We start from the raw sequence: 26,831 nt of genomic DNA on the forward strand, positions 1-26,831 counted from the left end.
CCACCCATCCATCCACACCCTCTATCCATCTGTGACGAAGTGGGTCTGTTCTTAATGTTTCCTCCGAATATTGTGGGGGTGCCTCAGTTTCCCCTATGCAGTTCTTAAGTATCTAGGTGGTGGGGTAAGGGTGTATGATCATTGCAGAGCCCTAGAGGGCAGGTGTGTGCAGGGGTCTGGACACAGAGAATGGCCGACACCCTATTTCCTGGCAACTGATGGCCTGGGCCCTTCCCCCCCTTGCAAGGTGAGAGCTAAAGGGTTGGAGAACAAAGGAATCAGGTGACCTCCTGGCCCGGGAAAGGAACAAAGCCCAGAGGAGGAGGGGCTGGAGGGAGTTTCAGTTTGGGGCTGGCTGGGACATGGAGTGAAGTGCAGACGGGGTTGTCTGGCTCACTGCCCCCCAAAATGGACCCAGCTGAGGGGTCCCGTTCTCTGCACCTGCAAGCTCTGTTTTAGACCATGTTCCTGTCGTCTAATAAACCTTCTGTTTTACTGGCTGGCTGAGAGTCACGTCTGACTGCGAAGTTGGGGTGCAGGACCCTCTGGCTTCCCCAGGAGCCCTGCCTGAGCGGACTCGCTGTGGGGAAGCACACGGAGGGGCAGAGGATGCTGAATGCTCCGAGGTCAGACCCAGGAAGGTGGAAGCTGTGTGAGCTGTGTGTCCTGAAGACAGGCTGCTCACAGAAAGGCGACTACCCCAGAGTCCTGACTGGCTTCATGGGGAGCAGTTCCAGAGCATCGCCCGGGGACTCCGTGACACCATCCACCCACCCACCAACACCGCTCTGTCCAGCCATGTGAACACATAACCTTCTCTCTCTCTCCATCTGTTGAATGGACATAGACAGGTCATGGAAGCTGCAGACTGGGAAGCGTCATCCCAGGAAGGTCCTAGCCTAGTGGCCAGCAGCCCTGCCACACTGCAAAACAAAGGGGGGTGGGTGGGGAAGGGGCTAGTGCCCGGGAGCAGCTGCTGACCTGTGACGGTGTCGGTGGAGATGGAGCCGAGGCGCTTGCGGCCGGAGATGCCGTAGAGGTTGAACTTGTATCGGCGGGAAGGGGCCAGGTTGGAGACGGTGACCCTGCGGGATCCCCCATCCACGGGCAGCGCCTGGTGTTTGCCCTCCGCGTCCTTGTACTGGAGGAGGAAAGAGTCGAAGGTCCCAGCTTGGATGGTCCAGGAGAGCAGGGCGGAGTCGTGGGTGACGTTGGAGGCCGAGAGCTCCCCCAGGCTGGGCTGGGGGGCGGGTTCCTCCTCCCGCGGTGCCGCGGCTGGAACAGAGAGAGGGGGGTGAAGCGCATGGCCAGCAGGAACACTTGCCGGGTCCTTGGGGGAGCCGGTTATTGCCAGCCACAGGGGATCAGCAGAGAGAATTAGCAGGGGAGGGTGCAGGGAGCCCCAGGGACCGGCCCCAGGACACAGCGGATCCTGCTGCTGGGAAGGAGACCTGGGGACAGACAGAGGCACGGGGCATGTCTCCAAAGAGAGTCCTGCATTCCAAGGTTCCCCGCGGCCATCCCGCCTCCGTGGAGGGGTCGGCCCAGAGCGACCAGCACAAAACTCAGTGAGAGCTGAGCTGAGATGGGAGGAGAGAGGGGGAAGGAAGAACAAATGACAGCAAGAGAGAAGGGGGTGAACCAAAGCCTCCGTCAATGGAAAGATCCTCACTGACACCCATCCAGCCCAACCCAAACCTATACAGCCATTGATCACCATATCATACACCCATCCAGCCACGCATCTATCATCATACTCACCGTGTCCCATTGCTCACAATGCCACCTGGCCACACATCTACCCATGAATCCCCCAAAATACCCATCCATCCCCACACACATCCACCCACCTTACCATCTGTATGTCCACCCTTCCATCCATACCCACACAAATCCACCCACCCTACCGTCTATCCGTCCACCCCCATATATGTCCATTCCTCTATCCATTCATTACCATCGTCTCCATCCATCCATCCATCCATCCCCATACAAATCTATCCATTCAATTAACCTGCCCACGACACATTGATCCAGTTGTCTGTCTATCCATCTATCCATCCATCCCCATCCACACTCGTCTCTCTACCCATTGAGTGGCCGGCAATCTGCTTATGGAGGCTGGAGGATTGAAAGTGTCTTCCTGGGAAGGTCCTGGCCCAGTGGTCGGCGTTTCTGACACTGCAAAGCAAAGGGGGTGGGAAAGGGGCTGGTACCCCGGGTCCAGCTGCTGACCTGTGACGGCGTCGGTGGAGACGGGGCCAAGGCGCTTGCGGCCAGAGATGCCGTAGAGGTTGAACTTGTATCGGTGGGAAGGTGTCAGGTTAGCGACAGTGATCGTGCGGGATGCCCCGCCCACGGGCAGTGCCTGGGGGTTGCCCTCCGCGTCCTTGTACTGGAGGAGGAAGGAGTCGAAGGTCCCCTCCTCCACGGTCCAGGAGAGCAGGGCAGAGTCGTGGGTGACGTTGGAGGCCGAGAGCTCCCCCAGGCTGGGCTGGGGGGCAGGTTCCTCCTCCCGCGGTGCCGCGGCTGGAACAGAGAGCGGGGGGTGAAGGGCATGGCTAGCAGGAGCAGCTCGTTGGGTCCTTGGGGGCCAGGTTATTCCTAGGCCAGAGGGGATCAGCAGAGAGGATTAGCGTGGAGAGGGTGCAGGGAGCCCCACAGACTGGCCCCAGGACACAGACAGATGGACGGGGCATGTCTGCAAAGAGGATCCCACATTCCTGGGTCCTCTGCAGCCATCCCTCCCCATGGAGGGGTCGGCCCAGAGTGACTGGCACAAACCACAGGCAGAGCTGAGCTGAGACGGGAGAAGAGAGGGGAAGGAAGAACAAATGAGAGAGAAGGAAGGGGGTGAACCAAAACCACCACCATCAACGGAAAGATCCCCATTGACACCCATCCAGCTCCAGACACTCCTCCATCCATCCCTCCATCGCTATACACATCCCTCCCTCCATCCACCACTGTACCATCCATCCATCCATCCATGCATCTACCAATCCATCCCCATACACAGCTATCCCTCCCTTCATCCCAACACACATCCACCCACCCACCCACCCATCCATCTACCAATCCATCCATCCATCTATCCATCCATCTACCAATCCATCCCCATAGACAGCTATCCCTCCCTTCGTCCCAACACACATAGAATCACAGAATCATAGAATATCAGGGTTGGAAGAGACCTCAAGTGGTCATCTAGTCCAACCCCCTGCTCAAAGCAGGACCAATCCCCCATAGTTGCCCCAGATCCCTAAATGGCCCCCTCAAGGATTGAACTCACAACCCTCGGTTTAGCAGGCCAATGCTCAAACCACTGAGCTATCCCTCCCCCCGATTCACCACCAACAGCCCCCACCTCATTTCCCTAAACTTTGATCATAGAGTATTTTTATAAAGGCCTCATACTGGGCTTATTGTAATACATCACCTGGATAGCAAAGGTACCAACCCCACCTGAAGCGCCGAAAATTAATATTCGTTTCCCATCCACCCACCCACCAATCCATCCATCCATCCATCCACCCACCCATCTACCAATCCATCCATCCATCCATCCACCCACCCACCCACCCATCTATCTACCCATCCATCCACCCACCCATCCATCCATCCATCCATCCACCCACCCACCCACCCACCCACCCACCCACCCATCCACCAATCCATCCATCCATCCATCTACCAATCCATCCCCATACACAGCTATCCCTCCCTTCGTCCCAACACACATCCACCCACCCACCCATCCACCCACCCATCCATCTACCAATCCATCCATCCATCCATCCACCCATCCATCTACCAATCCATCCATCCATCCATCCACCCACCCATCCACCAATCCATCCATCCACCCACCCATCCACCAATCCATCCATCCACCCACCCACCCATCCACCAATCCATCCATCCACCCACCCATCCATCTACCAATCCATCCATCCACCCACCCATCCATCTACCAATCCATCCATCCACCCACCCATCCATCTACCAATCCATCCATCCACCCACCCATCCATCCACCAATCCATCCACCCACCCACCCATCCACCCACCCATCCATCCACCCACCCACCCATCCATCCATCCATCCACCAATCCATCCACCCATCCATCCATCCACCCACCCACCCATCCATCCATCCACCCATCCATCCACCCACCAATCCATCCACCCATCCATCCATCTACCAATCCATCCATCCATCCATCTACCAATCCATCCATCCATCCATCCATCCATCTACCAATCCATCCATCCATCCATCCATCCACCAATCCATCCATCCATCCATCCACCAATCCATCCATCCATCCATCCATCCATCTACCAATCCACCAATCCATCCATCCATCCACCAATCCATCCATCCATCCATCCACCCATCCATCCATCCACCCATCTACCAATCCACCCATCCATCCATCCATCCATCCACCCACCCACCCATCTACCAATCCACCCACCCATCCATCTACCCACCCATCCACCCATCTACCAATCCATCCCCATACACAGCTATCCCTCCCTTCGTCCCAACACACATCCATCCATCCATCCATCCATCCCCATACACAGCTATCCCTCCTTTCGTCTCAACACACATCCATCCATCCATCCATCTACCAATCCATCCCCATACACAGCTATCCCTCGATCTTTCACAACACATATCCACCCATCCATCCACACCCTCTATCCATCCACCCACCCACCAACACCGCTCTGTCCAGCCATGTGAACACATAACCTTCTCTCTCTCTCCATCTGTTGAATGGACATAGACAGGTCATGGAAGCTGCAGACTGGGAAGCGTCATCCCAGGAAGGTCCTAGCCTAGTGGCCAGCAGCCCTGCCACACTGCAAAACAAAGGGGGGTGGGTGGGGAAGGGGCCAGTGCCCGGGAGCAGCTGCTGACCTGTGACGGCGTCGGTGGAGATGTGGCCGAGGCGCTTGCGGCCGGAGATGCCGTAGAGGTTGAACTTGTATCGGCGGGAAGGGGCCAGGTTGGAGACGGTGACCATGCGGGATCTCCCGTCCACGGGCAGCGCCTGGGGTTTGCCCTCCGCGTCCTTGTACTGGAGGAGGAAGGAGTCGAAGGTCCCGGCTTGGACGGTCCAGGAGAGCAGGGCGGAGTCGTGGGTGACGTTGGAGGCCGAGAGCTCCCCCAGGCTGGGCTGGGGGGCGGGTTCCTCCTCCCGCGGCGCCGCGGCTGGAACAGAGAGAGGGGGTGAAGCGCATGGCCAGCAGGAACACTTGCCGGGTCCTTGGGGGAGCCGGTTATTGCCAGCCAGAGGGGATCAGCAGAGAGAATTAGCAGGGGAGGGGGCAGAGAGCCCCAGGGACCGGCCCCAGGACACAGCTGGATCCTGCTGCTGGGATGGAGACCTGGGGACAGACAGATGCACGGGGCATGTCTCCAAAGAGAGTCCTGCATTCCAAGGTTCCCCGCGGCCATCCCGCCTCCGTGGAGGGGTCGGCCCAGAGCGACCGGCACAAAACTCGGGGAGAGCTGAGCTGAGATGGGAGGAGAGAGGGGGAAGGAAGAACAAATGACAGCAAGAGAGAAGGGGGTGAACCAAAGCCTCCGTCAATGGAAAGATCCTCACTGACACCCATCCAGCCCAACCCAAACCTATACAGCCATTGATCACCATATCATACACCCATCCAGCCACGCATCTATCATCATACTCACCGTGTCCCATTGCTCACAATGCCACCTGGCCACACATCAACCCATGAATCCCCCAAAATACCCATCCATCCCCACACACATCCACCCACCTTACCGTCTGTATGTCCACCCTTCTATCCATACCCACACAAAGCCACCCACCCTACCGTGTATCCGTCCACCCCCATATATGTCCATTCCTCTATCCATTCATTACCATCGTCTCCATCCATCCATCCATCCATCCATCCATCCCCATACAAATCTATCCATTCAATTAACCTGCCCACGACACATTGATCCAGTTGTCTGTCTATCCATCTATCCATCCATCCCCATCCACACTCTTCTCTACCCATTGAGTGGCCGGCAATCTGCTTATGGAGGCTGGAGGATTGGAAGTGTCTTCCTGGGAAGGTCCTGGCCCAGTGGTCGGCGTTTCTGACACTGCAAAGCAAAGGGGGTGGGAAAGGGGCTGGTACCCCGGGTCTAGCTGCTGACCTGTGACGGCGTCGGTGGAGACGGGGCCGAGGCGCTTGCGGCCAGAGATGCCGTAGAGGTTGAACTTGTATCGGCGGGAAGGTGTCAGGTTAGCGACAGTGATCGTGCGGGATGCCCCGCCCACGGGCAGCGCCTGGGGGTTGCCCTCCGCATCCTTGTACTGGAGGAGGAAGGAGTCGAAGGTCCCCTCCTCCACGGTCCAGGAGAGCAGGGCAGAGTCGTGGGTGACGTTGGAGGCCGAGAGCTCCCCCAGGCTGGGCTGGGGGGCAGGTTCCTCCTCCCGCGGTGCCGCGGCTGGAACAGAGAGAGGGGGGTGAAGGGCATGGCTAGCAGGAGCAGCTCGTTGGGTCCTTGGGGGCCAGGTTATTCCTAGGCCAGAGGGGATCAGCAGAGAGGATTAGCGTGGAGAGGGTGCAGGGAGCCCCACAGACTGGCCCCAGGACACAGACAGATGGACGGGGCATGTCTGCAAAGAGGATCCCACATTCCTGGGTCCTCCGCAGCCATCCCTCCCCATGGAGGGGTCGGCCCAGAGTGACTGGCACAAACCACAGGCAGAGCTGAGCTGAGACGGGAGGAGAGAGGGGGAAGGAAGAACAAATGAGAGAGAGGGAAGGGGGTGAACCAAAACCACCACCATCAACGGAAAGATCCCCATTGACACCCATCCAGCTCCAGACACTCCTCCATCCATCCCTCCATCGCTATACACATCCCTCCCTCCATCCACCACTGTACCATCCATCCATCCATCCATGCATCTATCACCTTACCCATCCGGCCCTTCTGGTTGACAATGCGACCTAGCCACAGAGTTATACATACACATCTATAAATCAAACTCCCAAAACACCCATCCATTCCCACACACACCCACCCACCCTACCATCTGTACGTCCATCCATCGATCCTCATAAACATCCATCCACCCTACCGTCTGTACATCCATCCATCCATCCCCTTACACATCCACCCACCGTACCATCTGTACGTCCATCCATCGATCCCCATAAACATCCATCCACCAGTCTGTCCTTCTGTCCATCCCCATACACATCCACCCAGGTACGCATCCATTCACCAGTCGCCATGCACGCCTGCCCACCAGTCCGACTGTCGAACCATCAGCTACACATCTGCCTACCCCCCCCATCCATTTGACCATCCCAATATATATCCATTCTTCTTTCTATTGACCCATTACCATCCCCTCCATCCATCCATCTCTATCCACCCACAAAGACATCCTGTTAATTCATCCATCCATCCCTATACACATCTATCCATTCACTCAACCTGCCCCATGCACATCCATACAGCGGTCTGTCTATCCATCCATCCCCATCCACACTCTTCACTCTACCCATTGAGTGGCTGGCAATCTGCTTGTGGAGGCTGGAGGCTTGGAAGTGTCTTACTGGGAAGGTCCTGGCCCAGTGGTCGGCATCCCTGACACTGCAAAGCAAAGGGGGCGGGAGGGGACGGAGCCGGCGCCCCGGGTCCAGCTGCTGACCTGTGACGGCGTCGGTGGAGACGGGGCTGAGGCGCTTGCGGCCGGAGATGCCGTAGAGGTTGAACTTGTATCGGCGGGAGGGGGCCAGGTTGGTGATGGTGACCGTGCGGGATCCCCCGTCCACGGGCAGCGCCTGGGGTTTGCCCTCCGCGTCCTTGTACTGGAGGAGGAAGGAGTCGAAGTTCCCAGCCTGGACGGTCCAGGAGAGCAGGGCAGAGTCGTGGGTGACGTCGGAGGCCGAGAGCTCCCCCAGGCTGGGCTGGGGGGCGGGTTCCTCCTTCCGTGGTGCTGCGGCTGGAACAGAGAAAGGGGGGGTGAAGGGCAGGGCCAGCAAGAGCAGCTCGCTGGGTCCTGGAGGGTGGGGTTATTCCTAGGCCAGATGGGATCTGCAGAGAGGATTAGCGGAGGAAGGGTGCAGGGAGCCCAAGGGACCGGCCCCAGGACAGACCCCAGGACACAGCTGGACACAGCTGGATCTGCTGGGAAGGAGAAAGAGAAGGGGGTGATCCAAAGCCACCATCAATGGAAAGATCCCCATTGACACCCATCCAGCCCCAGATGCTCCTCCATCCATTTCCCCATCACCATATGCACCCGTCCCTCCATCACCATACGCACCCATCCCTCCATCCCTCCATCCATTCCTCACTACACCATACGTCCATCCATCCATGCATTTATCACCTTACCCACCCAGTCTTTCTTGCTGACAATGTGACCTAGCCACAGAGTTACACAGACACATCTGTAGCCACCTTCCTGTATACAGTGCTATAAAATCCCTCCTGGCCAGAGGCAACATCCTGTTACCTGTAAAGGGTTGAGAAGCTCAGCTAACCTGGCTGGCACCTGACCCAAAGGACCAATAAGGGGACAAGATACTTTCAGATCTTGGGGTGTGGGGGGAGGCTTTTGTTTGTGCTCTTTGTTTACAGGGTTGTTCTCTCTTGGGACTGAGAGAGGCCAGACAGAAATCCATCTTCTCCAACCCATCCTAACCCAAGTTTCCGATATTGCAACCAGTAGAGGTATGCCAGGCAAGGCAGATTAGTTTATCTTTTGTTTTATGTGAATTTTCCCTGGGTTAAGAGGGAGGTTTATTCCCGTTTTCTGTAACTTTAAGGTTTTGCCCAGAGGGGGATCCTCTGTGTTTTGAATCTGAATACCCTGTGAAGTATTTTCCATCCTGATTTTACAGGGATGATTTTTACCTTTCTTTTTTTTTTAATAAAATCCTTCTTTTAAGAACCTGACTGATTTGTCCATTGTTCCAAGATCCAGGGGTTTGGGTCTTTGATGATTTTGATGACCAGTTGGTTAGGATATTATTCTCAAGCCTTCCCCAGGAAAGGGGTGTAGGGCTTGGGGGGATATTTTGGGGGAAGACGTCTCCAAGTGGGCTCTTTCCCTGTTCTTTGTTTAACTTGCTTGGTGGTGGCAGCATAGGGTTCAAGGACAAGGCAAAGTTTGTACCTTGGGGAAGTTTTTAACCTAAGCTGGTAAGAATAAGCTTAGGGGGTCTTTCATGCAGGTCCCCACATCTGTACCCTAGAGTTCAGTATGGGGAAGGAACCTTGACACACATACACATCTACAAATGCATCCCCTAAAATACCCATCCATCGCCACACACATCCATCCACCCTACCATCCATCCATCCATCCATCCTTCCACAAACACATTCACCCACCCTTCTATCCCTCCATCCCTCTCTATATATCCACATTTCTCTTTCTATCCATCCATTACCATTCCCTCCATTCATCAATCCCTCTATCCATCCATCCAACCAAATCGAAGCACTCCATCCATTCCTCCGCACACACCCCCATCCATCCCCATACACACTCATCCATTTGTCTATCACCATACCACCTGTCTGTCCAGCCACCTATGCATCCATCACCATATGCAACACAGTCCTTATGGCTGCCAGTATCACCTGCCAAAAGGGTTACACGTACATACACGTACACCTCAATGCGTGCATCTCCAAAAACAGACATCCATCCCCATACACATCCACCCACCTGCCTGTCCCTCCGTCCATCTCCATAAACATCCACCCACCTGCCTGTCCGTCCCTCCATCCCCATAAACATCCGCCCACCTGCCCATCCACCCATCCATCCCCATACACATCTACTCCTCTATCTATCCGACCATCCCCTCCATCCATCCATCCACCCCTGCAGACAGCCATTCACCTACCTTTGTATTCATCCATCTGTCCCCATACACATCTGTCCATTCACTCAACCTGCCCCATAGACATCCACCCATCCACCCACCCATCCCCATCCACACTTTTCTCTCTACCCACTAAATGCCCGCAGTCTGCTTCTGGAGGTTGGAGGTTTGGAAGAATCTTCCTGTGAATGTCCCAGCCCAGTGTTTGGCGTCCATGTCACGCTGCAAAGCAAAGGGGGCGGGAGGGAAGGGGCCAGCACCCCCGGGAGCAGCCGCTGACCTGTGACGGTGTCGGTGGAGACGGGGCCGAGGCGCTTGCGGCCGGAGATGCCATAGAGGTTGAACTTGTATCGGCGGGAGGGGGCCAGGTTGGTGACCGTGACCGTGCGGGATCCCCCGTCCACGGGCAGCGCCTGGGGTTTACCCTCCGCGTCCTTGTACTGGAGGAGGAAGGAGTCAAAGTCCCCGGCCTGGATGGTCCAGGAGAGCAGGGCGGAGTCGTGGGTGACGTCGGAGGCCGAGAGCTCCCCCAGGCTGGGCTGGAGGGTGGGTTCCTTCTCCCGCGGCGCCGCGGCTGGAACAGAGAGAGGGGGATGAAGGGCGCAGCCAGGGTGGGAGGCAGCTCACTCGGTCCTTGTGGGCCTTCATTATTCCTAGGCCAGAGGGGATCTGCAGAGAGGATTAGCGGGGGAGGGTGCAGGGAACCCACAGACCGGCCCCAGGACACAGCCGGATCCTCCTGCTGGGAAGGAGAGCTGGGGACAGATAGACGGACGGGGCATGTCTGCAAAGAGCATCCCACGTTCCCCGGTTCCCCACAGCCATCCCGCCTCCGTCACAGGGTTGGCCCAGAGTGACCGGCACATACCATGGTGACGGCTGAGCTGAGACAGGAGGAGAGAGGGGGAAGGAAGAACAAACAACAGAGAAAGAGAAGGGGGTGAACCAAAGTCACCAACGTCAATGGAAAGATCCCCATTGACACCCATCCATCTCCGGACATTCCTCATCCATCCCTCCATCCATCACCATACACACCATTCCATCCATCACCATACACATCCATCCATCACTACACCGTAGGTCTATCCATCCATGCATCATTCACCTTACCCACCTAGCCTTTCTTGCTGACAATACGACCTAGCCACAGAGTTACACAGACACATCTACCACTGAATCCCCTAAAACACCCATCAATGCCCACACACATTGACCCACCCTACCGTCTGTACGTCCATCCATCCATCCATCCATCCATCCATCCATCCATCCATCCATCCATCCATCCATTCACAAACACATCCACTCATACTTCTGTCCATCCACCCGTGTACACATCTGCCCCCCTTTCTATCTGTAAGTCTGTCCATCCATCATCCGCATGCACATCCATCCACCCTCCAGACAGCCATCCCCATTCATATCCGCACACCCACTCATCCATCTATCCATCCACCCCTGTAGACAGCCATTCATCTACCTTTGTATTCATTCATCCATCCCCATACGCATCTGTCCATTCACTCAACCTGCCCCATAGACGTCCATCCATCCATCCCCATCCACACTCCTCTCTCTACACATTGAATGGCCGGCTTTCTATTTCTGGATGCTGGAGACCTGGAAGCATCTTCTTGTAAATGTCTCGGCCCCGTGGTTGGCGTCAGTGTCACCCTGCTCACCTGTGACGGCGTCGGTGGAGATGGGGCCGAGGCGCTTGCGGCCGGAGATGCCGTAGAGGTTGAACTTGTATCGGCGGGAGGGGGCCAAGTTGCCGACGGTGACCGTGCGAGATCCGCCATCCACAGTCAGTGCCTGGGGTTTGCCCTCCGCGTCCTTGTACTGGAGGAGGAAGGAGTCGAAGTCGCCGGCCTGGACGGTCCAGGAGAGCAGGGCGGAGTTGTGGGTGACATTGGAGGCCGAGAGCTCCCCCAGGCTGGGCTGGGGGGCAGGTTCCTCCTTCCGTGGTGCTGTGGCTGGAACAGAGAGAGGGGGGTGAAGGGGAAAGCCAGGGTGGGGGATGGCTCACTGGGACCTTGGGGGGCCAGGTTATTTCTAGCCAGAGGGAATCTGCAGGAAGGATTAGTGGGGGGAGGGTGCAGGGAGCCCCAAGGACTTGTCCCAGGACACAGCCGGATCCTGCTGCTGGGAAGGAGAGCTGGGGACAGACAGAGGAACGGGGCATGTCTGCAAAGAGGATCCCACATTCCCAGGTTCCCTGCAGCCACCCCACCTCCGTGGGAGGGTTCAACAGAGAGTGACCGGCACAAACCTCGGTGAGAGCTGAGTTGAGACAGAGGGAAGGAAACAGAAACGAGACAGAAAGAAAAGGAGGTGAACCAAAGCCACCAATGTCAACGGATGACACCCATGCAGCCCCAGACACTCCTCCATCCATTCCTCCATCCCCATACACATCCATCCATCCATCCATCGGTCCATCGCTATACCATACGTTCCTCCATCCATGCATCTATCACCTCACCGACCCTGTCCTTGTAGCTGATAATGCAACCTAGCCACAGAGTTACAAAAATACAGGTACCCATGAATCCCCCAAAACACCCATCCAACCACTCTACCGTCTGTACGTCCATTCATCCATCACCAGACCCGTCCACCCAGCCTTCTGTCCATCCGTCCATCCACCACTTGCCATACACACACGCACCAGTCTGTCTGTCCATCCATTCCCCTATGCATCCGCTCACCTGCCCGTCCATCCATCCATCCATCCATCCATCCATCCCCCTACACATCCACCCACCCACCCACTCATCTGTCCATCCCCATATATATCCATTCTTCTATCTATCCATCCATTACCATCCCCTCCATCCGTACATCCATCCATCTCTATCCACCATCATAGACAGCCATCCATCTACCTATTAATTCATCCATCCACCCCATACACATCTATCAATTCATGGAGGCTAGGTCCATCAATGGCTATTAGCCAGGATGGGCAGGGATGGTGTCCCTAGCCTCTGTTTACCAGAAGCTGAAATGGGCGACAGGGGATGGATCACTTGGTGATTCCCTGTTTTGTCCATTCCCTCTGGGGCACCTGGCATTGGTCACTGTCAGAGGACAGGATTCTGGGCTAGATGGACCTTGGTCTGACCCAGTAGGGCCATTCTTATGTTCTTATCCATTCACTCAATCTGTCCTACACACATCCATCCAGCTGTCTGTTTATCCATCCATCCATCCACGCATCCATCCCCATCCACACTCCTCTCTCTACCCATTGAATGGCCGGCAATCTGCTTGTGGAGGCTGGAGGATTGGAAGTGTCTTTCTGAGAAGGGCTCGGCCCAGTGGACGGCGTCTCTGACACTGGAAAGCAAAGGGGGCAGGAGGGGACGGAGCTGGCACCCCTGGGTCCAGCCGCTGACCTGTGACGGCGTCGGTGGAGACGGGGCCAAGGCGCTTGCGGCCGGAGATGCCGTAGAGGTTGAACTTGTATCGGCGGGAGGGGGCCAGGTTGGCGACGGTGACCGTGCGGGATCCCCTGTCCACGGGCAGCGCCTGGGGTTTGCCCTCCGCGTCCTTGTACTGGAGGAGGAAGGAGTCAAAGTGCCCGGCCTGGACGGTCCAGGAGAGCAGGATGGAGTCGTGGGTGACATTGGAGGCTGAGAGCTCCCCCAGGCTGGGCTGGGAGGCGGGTTCCTTCTCCCGCGGCGCCGCGGCTGGAACAGAGAGAAGGGGGTGAAGGGTGCAGCCGGTGTAGAGTCAGCTCTCCAGGTCCTTATGGGGCCGGGTTATTCCTAGCCTAATGGGATCTGCAGAGAGGATTAGTGGGGGGGAAGGTGCAGGGAAACCACAGACCAGCCCCAGGACACATCCAGATCCTGCTGCTGGGAAGGAGATTTGGAGACAGAGAGATGGATGGGGCATGTCTGCAAAGATGATCCCACATTCCCAGGTTCCCGGCGGCCACCCCGCCTCCGTGGAGGGGTTGGGCGAGAGCAACCAGCACAAACCACGGTAAGAGCTGAGCTGAGACAAAAGAGGAGAGAGAGGGAAGGAAGAACAAATGAGAGAGAAAGAGAATGGGGTGAACCAAAGTCACCGTCAGTGGAAAGATCCCCACTGACACAAAATCATCCCCAAGCACTCCTCCATTATCTGCATATACACCCATCCATCCATCCCTCCATCTCCATACATACCAACTCATCCATCCACCCCCATACCATATGTCCATCCATCCATACATCTATCAACTTACACACCCTGTCCTTATTGCTGAAGATCCTTTCATGGCTTGAGAACTGCTTAAAAGACAGGGAACAAAGGGTAGGAATAAAGGGTCAATTTTCAGAATGGAGAGGGGTAACTAGTGGTGTTCCCCAAGGGTCAGTCCTAGGACCATTCCTGTTCAACTTATTCATAAATGATCTGGAAAAGGGGTAAACAGTGAGGTGGCAAAGTTTGCAGACGATACTAACCTGTTCAAGATAGTTACGACCAAAGCAGACTGTGAAGAACTTCAAAGAGATCTCACAAAACTAAGTGATTGGGCAACAAAATGGCACTGAATGACCGGAACCCAGCTTGTGGAGGCCGGGGGCTTGGAGGCCTGGCCCTGTGGTCGGCATCCCTGACACTGCAAAGCAAAGGGGGCGGGAGGGGACAGAGCCGGTGCCCCGGGTCCAGCTGCTGACCTGTGACGGCATCGGTGGAGATGGGGCCTAGGCGCTTGCGGCCAGAGATGCCGTAGAGGTTGAACTTGTAACGGCGGGAGGGGGCCAGGTTGGCAACGGTGACCGTGCGAGATCCCCCGTCCATGGGCAGCGCCTGGGGGTTGCCCTCCACGTCCTTGTACTGGAGGAGGAAGGAGTCGAAGTCCCCGGCCTGGACTGTCCAGGAGAGCAGGGCGGAGTCGTGGGTGATGTCGGAGGCCGAGAGCTCCCCCAGGCTGGGTTGGGGGGCGGGTTCCTCCTCCCGCGGTGCCGCGGCTGGAACAGAGAGAGCGGGGTGAAGAACGCGGATGGGATGGGAAATGGCTCACTGGGGCCATGAGGGGCTCGGTAATTCCTAGCCAGAGGGGATCTGTAGAGAGGATTAGCAGGGACAAGGTGCAGGGAGCCCCAAGGACCGTCCCCAGGACACAGCTGGTTCCTGTTCCTGGAAAGGAGAGCTAGGGACAGAAAGATGGATGGGGCATGTGTGGAAAAAGGACCCCACTTTTCCGGGTTCCCCGCAGCCAGCCCACCTCCATGGACTGGTTGGCCCAGAGCGATCAGTACAAACCTCAGTGAGAGTTGAGCTCAGACGGGAGGAGAGGGGGGAAGGAAGAACAAATGAGAGAGAAAGAGAAGTGGGTGAACCAAAGCCTCCAGCATCAATGGAAAGATCCCCGCTGACACCCATCCATCCCCAACCACTCCTCCATCTGTTCCTATACACACCGATCCATCCCACACATATCTACCCACCTTTCCATCCATCCATCCACCCCCATACATCTCTACCCAGGTGTGACGAAGCGGGACTGTCCTTAATGTTTCCTCTGAATATTGTGGGGGTGCCTCAGTTTCCCCTAGGCAGTTCTTAAGTCTCTAGGGGATGGGATAAGGGTGTATGATCGTTGCAGAGCCCTAGAGGGCAGGTGTCTGCAGGGGTCTGGACACAGAGAATGGCCGACACCCTGTTTCCTGGCAACTGATGGCCTGGGCCCTTCCCCCCTGCAAGGTGAGAGCGAAAGGGTTGGAGAACAAAGGAATCCGGCGCCCTCCTGGCCCGGGAAAGGGACAAAGCCCAGAGGAGGGGGGCTGTAGGGAGTTTCAGTTTGGGGCTGGCTGGCTGGCTCACTGCCCCCCAAAATGGACCCAGCTGAGGGGTCCTGTTCTCTGCACCTACAAGCTCTGTGTTAGACCATGTTCCTGTCGTCTAATAAACCTCTGTTTTACTGGCTGGCTGAGAGTCACGTCTCACTGCGGAGTTGGGGGGCAGGACCCTCTGGCTTCCCCAGGACCCCGCCTGGGCGGACTGGCTGTGGGAAGCGCACGGAGGGGCAGAGGAGGCTGAATGCTCCGGGGTCAGACCCAGGAAGGTGGAAGCCGGGTGAGCTGTGTGTCCTGCAGACAGGCTGCTCACAGGGAGGAGACTTCCCCAGAGTCCTGCCCAGCTTCGTAGGGAGCAGTTCCCGAGCATCGCCCAGGGACTCCGTGACACCAGCCTTCTATCCATCCCTCCATCCACCCCCATACATATCTTCCCACCTGCCCATCCATCCATCCATCCCCATACGAATCCATTCCTCTCTCTACCCATTGATGACCATCCCCTCCATCCCTCCATCCACCCCTGTAGACACCCATTCATGTACCTATCTGTTCATCCATCTGTTTACATACACATCATTCCAGTCACTCAACCTGTCCCATGCACACCCATCCAGCTGTCTGTCTGTATATCCATCCATCCATCCATCCATCCATCCCCATGCCTATCCACTCTCCTCTCTATCCACTCTCTTCTCTAACCAGGAGGCTTCGAAGCATCTTCTTGGGAATGTCCTGGCCCAGTGTTCAGCATCCACGTCACACTGGAAAGTAAAGGGGGCCGAAGGGGACAGAGCCGGCGCCCCCGGAGCAGCCACTCACCTGTGACAGCGTCGGTGGAGACGGGGCCGAGGCGCTTGCGGCCGGAGATGCCGTAGAGTTTGAACTTGTATCGGTGGGAAGGGGCCAGGTTGGCGATGGTGACGGTGCGAGATCCCCCATCCACGGGCAGCGCCTGGGGTTTGCCCTCCGCATCCTTGTACTGGAGGAGGAAGGAGTCGAAGTCCCCGGACTGGACGGTCCAGGAGAGCGGGATGGAGTCGTGGGTGATGTTGGAGGCCGAGAGCTCCCCCAGGCTCGGCTCGGAGGCGGGTTCCTCCTCCCGTGGCTCAGCAGCTGAAACAAAGAGGAGGGTAAGGGCATGGTTGGGGAAGAGGGCGGCTCACCAGGTCCTTGGTGGGCCGGGCTGTTCCTAGCCAAAGAGGATCAGCAGAGAAGATTAGTGGGATGAGGGTGCAGGGAGCTCTCGAGACCAGCCCCAGGACACAGCTGGATCCTGCTGCTGGGAAGGAGAGCTGGGGAGAGGCAGATGAACGGGGCATCTCTGCAAAAAGAATCCCACATCCCCGGGTTCCCTGAAGGCGTCCATGGAGACGTCGGCCCAGATCAACCGGCACAAACCATGGTGAGAGCTGAGCTCAAATGGGAGGAGAGTGGGGGAAGGAAGAACAAATGAGAGAGAAAGAGAAGGGGGTGAACCAAAGCCACCACCATCAATGGGAAGATCCCCTTTGACACCCATCCATCCCCAACCACTCCTCCATCCATCCCTGTACGCACCCATCCATCCACCCGTCCATGCATGCATCACCACACCCAACCCAGCCCTTGTGGCTGCTGGAACTACCTGGCGGAAGGGATACACATACACCTCTACCCGTGCATCCCCCAAAACCCCCATCCACCCCCATTCATATCTACCCACCCTTCCGTCCATCCATCCATCCTCCCCCATACATGTCTACCCGTGCTTCCCCCAAAACCCCCATCCACCCCCATACAAATGTACCCACCCTTCCGTCCATCCATCCATCCTCCCCCATACATGTCTACCCATGCTTCCCCCAAAACCCCCTTCCAGCCCCATACAGATTTACCCACCCTTCCGTCTGTCTGTCCATCCATCCACCCCCATACATATCTACCCACCCTTCCGTCTGCCTAGGTTTCTATCCATCCCCATACATATCTACCCACCCTTCCGTCTGTCCTTCCACCCGTTCACCCCCATGTATACACACCCATCCATCCATCTACCCTCATACATAGAATCATAGAATATCAGGGTTGGAAGGGACCTCAGGAGGTCATCTAGTCCAACCCCCTGCTCAAAAGCAGGACCCATCCCCAGTTAAATCATCCCAGCTAGGGCTTTGTCAAGCCTGACCTTAAAAACTTCTAGGGAAGGAGATTCCACCACCTCCCTAGGCAAGGCATTCCAGTGTTTCACCACCCTCCTAGTGAAAAAGTTTTTCCTAATATCCAACCTAAACCTCCCCCACTGCAACTTGAGACCATTACTCCTTGTCCTGTCCTCTTCCACCACTGAGAATAGTCTAGAACCATCCTCCCTGGAACCACCTCTCAGGTAGTTGAAAGCAGCTATCAAATCCCCCCTCATTCTTCTCTTCCGCAGACTAAACAATCTCAGTTCCCTCAGCCTCTCCTCATAACTCATGTGTTCCAGACCCCTAATCATTTTGGTTGCCCTTCGCTGGACTCTCTCCAATTTATCTACATCCTTCTTGTAGTGTGGGGCCCAAAACTGGACACAGTACTCCAGATGAGGCCTCACCAATGTCGAATAGAGGGGGACGATCACGTCCCTCGATCTGCTCGCTATGCCCCTACTTATACATCCCAAAATGCCATTGGCCTTCTTGGCAACAAGGGCACACTGCTGACTCCTATCCAGCTTCTCGTCCACTGTCACCCCTAGGTCCTTTTCCGCAGAACTGCTGCCTAGCCATTCGGTCCCTAGTCTGTAGCTGTGCATTGGGTTCTTCCGTCCTAAGTGCAGGACCCTGCACTTATCCTTATTGAACCTCATCAGATTTCTTTTGACCCAATCCTCAAATTTGTCTAGGTCCCTCTGTATCCTATCCCTGCCCTCCAGTGTATCTACCACTCCTCCCAGTTTAGTATCATCCGCAAATTTGCTGAGAGTGCAATCCACACCATCCTCCAGATCATTTATGAAGATATTGAACAAAACCGGCCCCAGGACCGACCCCTGGGGCACTCCACTTGACACCGGCTGCCAACATCTCTACCCAGACTTCCGTCTGTCTGTCCATCCATCCATCCCCATACATATCTGCCCACCTGCCCGTCCATCCATCCATCCCCATACGAATCCATTCCCCTCTCTACCCATTGATGACCATCCCTCCATCCACCCCTGTAGACACCCATCCATGTACTTATCTGTTCATCCATCTGTTTCCATACACATCATTCCAGTCACTCAGCCTGCCCCATGCACACCCATCCAGCTGTCTGTCTGTATATCCATCCATCCACCCCCGTGCCTATCCACTCTCCATTGAATGTATTGAATGGCCGGTAATCTGGAAGTGGAGGCAGGAGGCTTCGAAGCATCTTCTTGGGAACCTCCTGGCCCAGTGTTCGGCGTCCACGTCACACTGGAAAGCAAAGGGGGCTGAAGGGGACGGAGCCGTTCTCCCAGAACAGCTGCTTACCTGTGACGGTGTCGGTGGAGACGGGGCCGAGGCGCTTGCGGCCGGAGATGCCGTAGAGGTTGAACTTGTATCGGCGGGAGGGGGCCAGGTTGGTGACAGTGACGGTGCGTGATCCCCCATCCACGGGCAGCGCCTGGGGGTTGCCCTCCGCATCCTTGTAGTGGAGGAGGAAGGAGTCGAAGTCCCCGGACTGGACGGTCCAGGAGAGCAGGGCGGAGTTGTGGGTGACGTCGGAGGCCGAGAGCTCCCCCAGGCTGGGCTGGGGGGCGGGTTCCTCCTTCCGTGGCACCGCGGCTGGAACAAAGAGGAGGGTAAGGGCATTGCTGGGGTGGAGGGCGGCTCACCAGGTCTTTGTGGGGCCGAGCTGTTCCTAGCCAAAGGGGATCAGCAGAGAAGATTAGTGGGATGAGGGTGCAGGGAGCCCTACAGACTAGCCCCAGGACACAGCTGGATCCTGCTGCTGGGAAGAAGAGCTGGGGATAGACAGATGGACAGGGCATCTCTGCAAAGAGGATCCCACATCCCCGGGTTCCCTGCAGCCACCCCGCCTCCATGAAGGGGTCGGCCCAGATCAACCGGCACAAACCTCAATGAGAGTTGGGCTGAGACGGGAGGAGAGAGGGGAAAGGAAGAACAAACCAGGGAGAAAGAGAAGGGGGTGAACCAAAGCCACAAACATCAATGGAAAGATCCCCATTGACATCCATCCATACCCAACCACTCCTCCATCCATCCCTGTACGCACCCATCCATCCACCCGTCCATGCATGCATCACCACACCCAACCCAGCCCTTGTGGCTGCTGGAACCACCTGGTGGAAGGATTACACATACATCTACCCGTGTATCCCCCAAAACCCCCATCCACCCCCATTCATATCTACCCACCCTTCCGCCCATCCATCCATCCACCCCCATACATGTCTACCCGTGCTTCCCCCAAAACCCCCTTCCAGCCCCATACATATCTACCCACCCTTCCGTCTGTCCTTCCACCCGTTCACCCCCATGTATACACACCCATCCATCCATCCATCTACCCTCATACATCTCTACCCAGACTTCCATCTGGCTGTCCATCCATCCATCCCCATACATATCTGCCCACCTGCCCGTCCATCCATCCATCCCCATACAAATCCATTCCTCTCTCTACCCATTGATGACCATCCCCTCCATCCCTCCATCCACCCCTGTAGACACCCATCCATGTACTTATCTGTTCATCCATCTGTTTCCATACACATCATTCCAGTCACTCAGCCTGCCCCATGCACACCCATCCAGCTGTCTGTCTGTATATCCATCCATCCATCCACCCCCGTGCCTATCCACTCTCCATTGAATGTATTGAATGGCCGGTAATCTGGTAGTGGAGGCAGGAGGCTTCGAAGCATCTTCTTGGGAACCTCCTGGCCCAGAGTTCGGCATCCACGTCACACTGGAAAGCAAAGGGGGCTGAAGGGGACGGAGCCGTTCCCCCAGAACAGCTGCTTACCTGTGACGGTGTCGGTGGAAACGGGGCCGAGGCGCTTGCGGCCGGAGATGCCGTAGAGGTTGAACTTGTATCGGCGGGAGGGGGCCAGGTTGGTGACGGTGACGGTGCGAGATCCCCCATCCACGGGCAGCGCCTGGGGGTTGCCCTCCGCATCCTTGTACTGGAGGAGGAAGGAGTCGAAGTCCCCGGACTGGACGGTCCAGGAGAGCAGGGCGGAGTCGTGGGTGACGTCGGAGGCCGAGAGCTCCCCCAGGCTGGGCTGGGGGGCGGGTTCCTCCTCCCGTGGCACCACGGCTGGAACAAAGAGGAGGGTAAGGGCATTGCTGGGGTGGAGGGCGGCTCACCAGGTCTTTGTGGGGCCGGGCTGTTCCTAGCCAAAGGGGATCAGCAGAGAAGATTAGTGGGATGAGGGTGCAGGGAGCCCTAGAGAGTAGCCCAAGGACACAGCTGGATCCTGCTGCTGGGAAGAAGAGCTGGGGACAGACAGATGAACGGGGCATCTCTGCAAAGAGGATCCCACATCCCCGGGTTCCCTGCAGCCACCCCGCCTCCATGGAGGGGTCGGCCCAGATCAACCGGCACAAACCACGGGAGAGTTGGGCTGAGACGGGTGGAGAGAGGGGGAAGGAAGAACAAATGAGGGAGAAAGAGAAGGGGGTGAACCAAAGCCACCAACATCAATGGATAGATCCCCATTGACACCCATCCATCTCCAACCACTCCTCCATCCATCCCTGTACGCACCCATCCATCCACCCGTCCATGCATGCATCACCACACCCAACCCAGCCCTTGTGGCTGTTGGAACCACCTGGTGGAAGGATTACACATACATCTACCCGTGTATCCCCCAAAACCCCCATCCACCCCCATTCATATCTACCCACCCTTCCGCCCATCCATCCGTTCTCCCCCATACACATATACCCACCCTTCCGCCCATCCATCCATCCATCCACCCCCATACACATCTACCCACCCTTCCGTCCATCCATCCATCCACCCCCATACACATCTACCCACCCTTCCGTCCATCCATCTATCCATCTTCCCCCATACATATCTACCCACTCTTCCGTCCATCCATCTATCCATCCTCCCCCATACATATCTACCCACCCTTCCGTCCATCCATCTATCCATCCTCCCCCATACATATCTACCCACTCTTCCGTCCATCCATCTATCCATCCTCCCCCATACATATCTACCCACCCTTCCGTCCATCCATCTATCCATCCTCCCCCATACATATCTACCCACCCTTCCTTCTGTGCGTCCATCCATCCCCTCCAATACATATGTACCGACCCTTCCATCCATCTATCCATCCACATCCATACATATGTACCCACCCTTCTGTCGTTCCATCCATATGTATCCACCCTTCCATCAGTCCATTCACCCATCCCCATTCCTCTATCTCTCCATCGATGGCCATCCCCTCCATCAATCCATCCACCCATGTAGACACTCATCCATCTAACTATCTGTTCATCCATCTGTTCCCATACACATCATTCTATTCCCTCAACCTGTCCCATGCATATTGATCCAGCTGTCTGTCTGTCTGTCTATCCATCCATCCACCCATCCCTATCTACTTTCTTCTCTCTATCCATTGAATGGCCAGCAGTCTAGTTATGGACAGACGGACCACTGGACTGACAGATGGACTTGGGGATGGACGGATGAGTGGACAGGTGGATGGATGGATGGATGGACGGATGCTCTCGTCCCTCCATGCTGCTTCCACACTCCAATCCTTGCTGCTTTCCCTCCTTTGCTCATCCTCCTCTCTCATTTCCTTGGAAACATCTTCTTGGGAAGGTCCAGTGGTCAGTGTCCCCACCACACTGCAAAGCAAAAGGGGCACAAGGGGAAGGGGCCGGTGCCCCGGGTCCAGCCACTGACCTGTGACGGTGTCGGTGGACACGGGACCAAGGCGCTTGCGGCCGGAGATGCCGTAGAGGTTGAACTTGTATCTGCGGGAAGGGGCCAGCTTGGTGATGGTGACCGTGCGGGATCCCCCGTCCACGGGCAGCGCCTGGGGTTTTCCCTCCGCGTCCTTGTACTGGAGGAGGAAGGAGTCGAAGGTCCCGGCCTGGACGGTCCAGGAGAGCAGGGCGGAGTCGTGGGTGACGTCGGAGGCCAAGAGCTCCCCCAGGCTGGGCTGGGGGGTGGGATCTGCTGGTGCTGGCAGGGAGAGGGCAGGAGGGATGGTCCCATCAGTTCTGGGTCAGGGTGTGGGGTAGGGGAAGGGGAGTGGAGAAGTGGGGTGGGATCGCTGAGTGTATCTGCCCCGCGTCTGTTTGCCATCTTTCCCATGCCATCGCTTCGGTTCTCTCCCCACATCACTGCCGTGAGCGATTCGTCCCTTTTCCTTTCTCCCTGCCACACTCCCACCGCGCCTTGCTTCCGGTCACGGCCCATCCCTCCCTCAGGCTCCTGCCCTTCCCGGCCACTGTCCCTTGTCGCTGTCTCCTTCTTCCTCTCCTCCACGCTGTCAGCCGGTCTCCCCTTTCCTCCAGCACGTTTCTCTTTAGTCTGTCGCGCTTCCTACTGTCACCGTCGCCTGCGGTCACCACCCCCCCCCAGTCCCTTCACTCGTTTCCCTTCTTCTGTTTCTTTCCTTTGTCCCTTTCTTCCCTTCACCCTCCGTCCATCGGCACACACCTCCCTTTCTCTGCCACCTTCTTTCTGTTTTCCTACGGGGGCCGCTCCTTGCTCCCTCCCTGCCTCGTTGAAGGGGAGTGGGGGCTGGTGGGTTAGGGCAGGGGGGCCGGGAGCCAGGACTCCTGAGTTCTCTCCCAGCTTGGGGAGGTGAGTGTGGGCTGGTGGGTTAGAGCAGGGGGGCTGGGAGCCAGGACTCCTGGGTTCTCTGCCTGGCTCTGGGAGGGGAGTGGGGGCTGATGGGTTAGAGGAGGGGGGGCTGGGAGCCAGGACTCCTGGGTTCTCTGCCTGGCTCTGAGAGGGGAGTTGGGGTTAGTGGGTTAGAGCAGGGGGTCGGGAGCCAGGACTCCTGAGTTCTCTGCCCGGCTCTGGGAGGGGAGTGGGGGCTGGTGGGTTAGGGCAGGGGGGCTGGGAGCCAGGACTCCTGGGTTCTCTGCCCGGCTCTGGGAGGGGAGTGGGGGCTGGTGGGTTAGGGCAGGGGGGCCGGGAGCCAGGACTCCTGAGTTCTCTGCCCGGCTCTGGGAGGGGAGTGGGGGCTGGTGGGTTAGGGCAGGGGGGTCGGGAGCCAGGACTCCTGGGTTCTCTGCCCGGCTCTGGGAGGGGAGTGGGGGCTGGTGGGTTAGAGCAGGGGGGCTGGGAGCCAGGACTCCTGGGTTCTCTGCCTGGCTCTGGGAGGGGAGTGGGGGCTGGTGGGTTAGAGCAGGGGGGCTGGGAGCCAGGACTCCTGGGTTCTCTGCCCGGCTCTGGGAGGGGAGTGGGGGCTGGTGGGTTAGGGCAGGGGGGCTGGGAGCCAGGACTCCTGGGTTCTCTGCCCGGCTCTGGGAGGGGAGTGGGGGCTGGTGGGTTAGAGCAGGGGGCTGGGAGCCAGGACTCCTGGGTTCTCTGCCCGGCTCTGGGAGGGGAGTGGGGGCTGGTGGGTTAGGGCAGGGGGGTCGGGAGCCAGGACTCCTGAGTTCTCTGCCCGGCTCTGGGAGGGGAGTGGGGGCTGGTGGGTTAGAGCAGGGGGGCTGGGAGCCAGGACTCCTGGGTTCTCTGCCCGGCTCTGGGAGGGGAGTGGGGGCTGGTGGGTTAGGGCAGGGGGGCTGGGAGCCAGGACTCCTGGGTTCTCTGCCCGGCTCTGGGAGGGGAGTGGGGGCTGGTGGGTTAGAGCAGGGGGCTGGGAGCCAGGACTCCTGGGTTCTCTGCCCGGCTCTGGGAGGGGAGTGGGGGCTGGTGGGTTAGGGCAGGGGGGCTGGGAGCCAGGACTCCTGGGTTCTCTGCCCGGCTCTGAGAGGGGAGTTGGGGTTAGTGGGTTAGAGCAGGGGGCTGGGAGCCAGGACTCCTGGGTTCTCTGCCCGGCTCTGGGAGGGGAGTGGGGGCTGGTGGGTTAGGGCAGGGGGCTGGGAGCCAGGACGCCTGGGTTCTCTGCCCGGCTCTGGGAGGGGAGTGGGGGCTGGTGGGTTAGGGCAGGGAGGCTGGGAGCCAGGACTCCTGGGTTCTCTGCCCGGCTCTGGGAGGGGAGTGGGGGCTGGTGGGTTAGGGCAGGGGGGCTGAGAGCCAGGACGCCTGGGTTCTCTGCCCGGCTCTGGGAGGGGAGTGGGGGCTGGTGGGTTAGGGCAGGGGGGTCGGGAGCCAGGACTCCTGGGTTCTCTGCCCGGCTCTGGGAGGGGAGTGGGGGCTGGTGGGTTAGGGCAGGGGGGTCGGGAGCCAGGACTCCTGGGTTCTCTGCCCGGCTCTGGGAGGGGAGTGGGGGCTGGTGGGTTAGGGCAGGGGGGTTGGGAGCCACGACTCCTGGGTTCTCTGCCCGGCTCTGGGAGGGGAGTGGGGGCTGGTGGGTTAGGGCAGGGGGGTCGGGAGCCAGGACTCCTGGGTTCTCTGCCCGGCTCTGGGAGGGGAGTGGGGGCTGGTGGGTTAGGGCAGGGGGGTCGGGAGCCAGGACTCCTGGGTTCTCTGCCCGGCTCTGGGAGGGGAGTGGGGGCTGGTGGGTTAGGGCAGGGGGGTCGGGAGCCAGGACTCCTGGGTTCTCTGCCCGGCTCTGGGAGGGGAGTGGGGGCTGGTGGGTTAGGGCAGGGGGGTCGGGAGCCAGGACTCCTGGGTTCTCTGCCCGGCTCTGAGAGGGGAGTGGGGGCTGGTGGGTTAGGGCAGGGGGCTGGGAGCCAGGACTCCTGGGTTCTCTGCCCGGCTCTGGGAGGGGAGTGGGGGCTGGTGGGTTAGGGCAGGGGGGTCGGGAGCCAGGACTCCTGAGTTCTCTGCCCGGCTCTGGGAGGGGAGTGGGGGCTGGTGGGTTAGAGCAGGGGGGTCGGGAGCCAGGACTCCTGGGTTCTCTGCCCGGCTCTGGGAGGGGAGTGGGGGCTGGTGGGTTAGGGCAGGGGGGCTGGGAGCCAGGACTCCTGGGTTCTCTGCCCGGCTCTGGGAGGGGAGTGGGGGCTGGTGGGTTAGGGCAGGGGGGCTGGGAGCCAGGACTCCTGGGTTCTCTGCCCGGCTCTGGGAGGGGAGTGGGGGCTGGTGGGTTAGAGCAGGGGGGCTGGGAGCCAGGACTCCTGGGTTCTCTGCCCGGCTCTGGGAGGGGAGTGGGGGCTGGTGGGTTAGGGCAGGGGGGCTGGGAGCCAGGACTCCTGGGTTCTCTGCCCGGCTCTGAGAGGGGAGTTGGGGTTAGTGGGTTAGAGCAGGGGGCTGGGAGCCAGGACTCCTGGGTTCTCTGCCCGGCTCTGGGAGGGGAGTGGGGGCTGGTGGGTTAGGGCAGGGGGCTGGGAGCCAGGACGCCTGGGTTCTCTGCCCGGCTCTGGGAGGGGAGTGGGGGCTGGTGGGTTAGGGCAGGGGGCTGGGAGCCAGGACGCCTGGGTTCTCTGCCCGGCTCTGGGAGGGGAGTGGGGGCTGGTGGGTTAGGGCAGGGGGGCTGAGAGCCAGGACGCCTGGGTTCTCTGCCCGGCTCTGGGAGGGGAGTGGGGGCTGGTGGGTTAGGGCAGGGGGGCTGGGAGCCAGGACTCCTGGGTTCTCTGCCCGGCTCTGGGAGGGGAGTGGGGGCTGGTGGGTTAGGGCAGGGGGGTCGGGAGCCAGGACTCCTGGGTTCTCTGCCCGGCTCTGGGAGGGGAGTGGGGGCTGGTGGGTTAGGGCAGGGGGGTCGGGAGCCAGGACTCCTGGGTTCTCTGCCCGGCTCCGGGAGGGGAGTGGGGGCTGGTGGGTTAGGGCAGGGGGGTCGGGAGCCAGGACTCCTGGGTTCTCTGCCCGGCTCTGGGAGGGGAGTGGGGGCTGGTGGGTTAGGGCAGGGGGGTCGGGAGCCAGGACTCCTGGGTTCTCTGCCCGGCTCTGAGAGGGGAGTTGGGGTTAGTGGGTTAGAGCAGGGGGCTGGGAGCCAGGACGCCTGGGTTCTCTGCCCGGCTCTGGGAGGGGAGTGGGGGCTGGTGGGTTAGAGCAGGGGGCTGGGAGCCAGGACGCCTGGGTTCTCTGCCCGGCTCTGGGAGGGGAGTGGGGGCTGGTGGGTTAGGGCAGGGGGCTGGGAGCCA

At 58.5% G+C, this 26,831-nt stretch overlaps 1 protein-coding gene across 1 annotated transcript in view; it reads right to left on the reverse strand.

Annotated features, from left to right (window-relative positions):
- Positions 1-26,831, reverse strand: part of TNXB (tenascin XB) — a gene marked incomplete at its 5' end in the record, with an annotated part of 92,253 nt that overhangs the window by 50,156 nt on the left and 15,266 nt on the right. Inside the window, 13 exons of the mRNA XM_084648109.1 lie at positions 982-1,275; positions 2,236-2,529; positions 4,935-5,228; positions 6,195-6,488; positions 7,708-8,001; positions 10,179-10,472; positions 11,584-11,877; positions 13,303-13,596; positions 14,575-14,868; positions 16,519-16,812; positions 19,179-19,472; positions 20,677-20,970; positions 22,591-22,872. Of these exons, the coding sequence (XP_084504235.1) occupies positions 982-1,275; positions 2,236-2,529; positions 4,935-5,228; positions 6,195-6,488; positions 7,708-8,001; positions 10,179-10,472; positions 11,584-11,877; positions 13,303-13,596; positions 14,575-14,868; positions 16,519-16,812; positions 19,179-19,472; positions 20,677-20,970; positions 22,591-22,872 (3,810 nt within the window). The remainder of the gene's footprint in view (positions 1-981; positions 1,276-2,235; positions 2,530-4,934; positions 5,229-6,194; positions 6,489-7,707; positions 8,002-10,178; positions 10,473-11,583; positions 11,878-13,302; positions 13,597-14,574; positions 14,869-16,518; positions 16,813-19,178; positions 19,473-20,676; positions 20,971-22,590; positions 22,873-26,831) is intronic.

Source organism: Lepidochelys olivacea, assembly GCF_965140295.1.
Source record: "Lepidochelys olivacea isolate rLepOli2 genome assembly, chromosome: 14".
NCBI classification, from domain to species: Eukaryota; Metazoa; Chordata; order Testudines; family Cheloniidae; genus Lepidochelys; species Lepidochelys olivacea.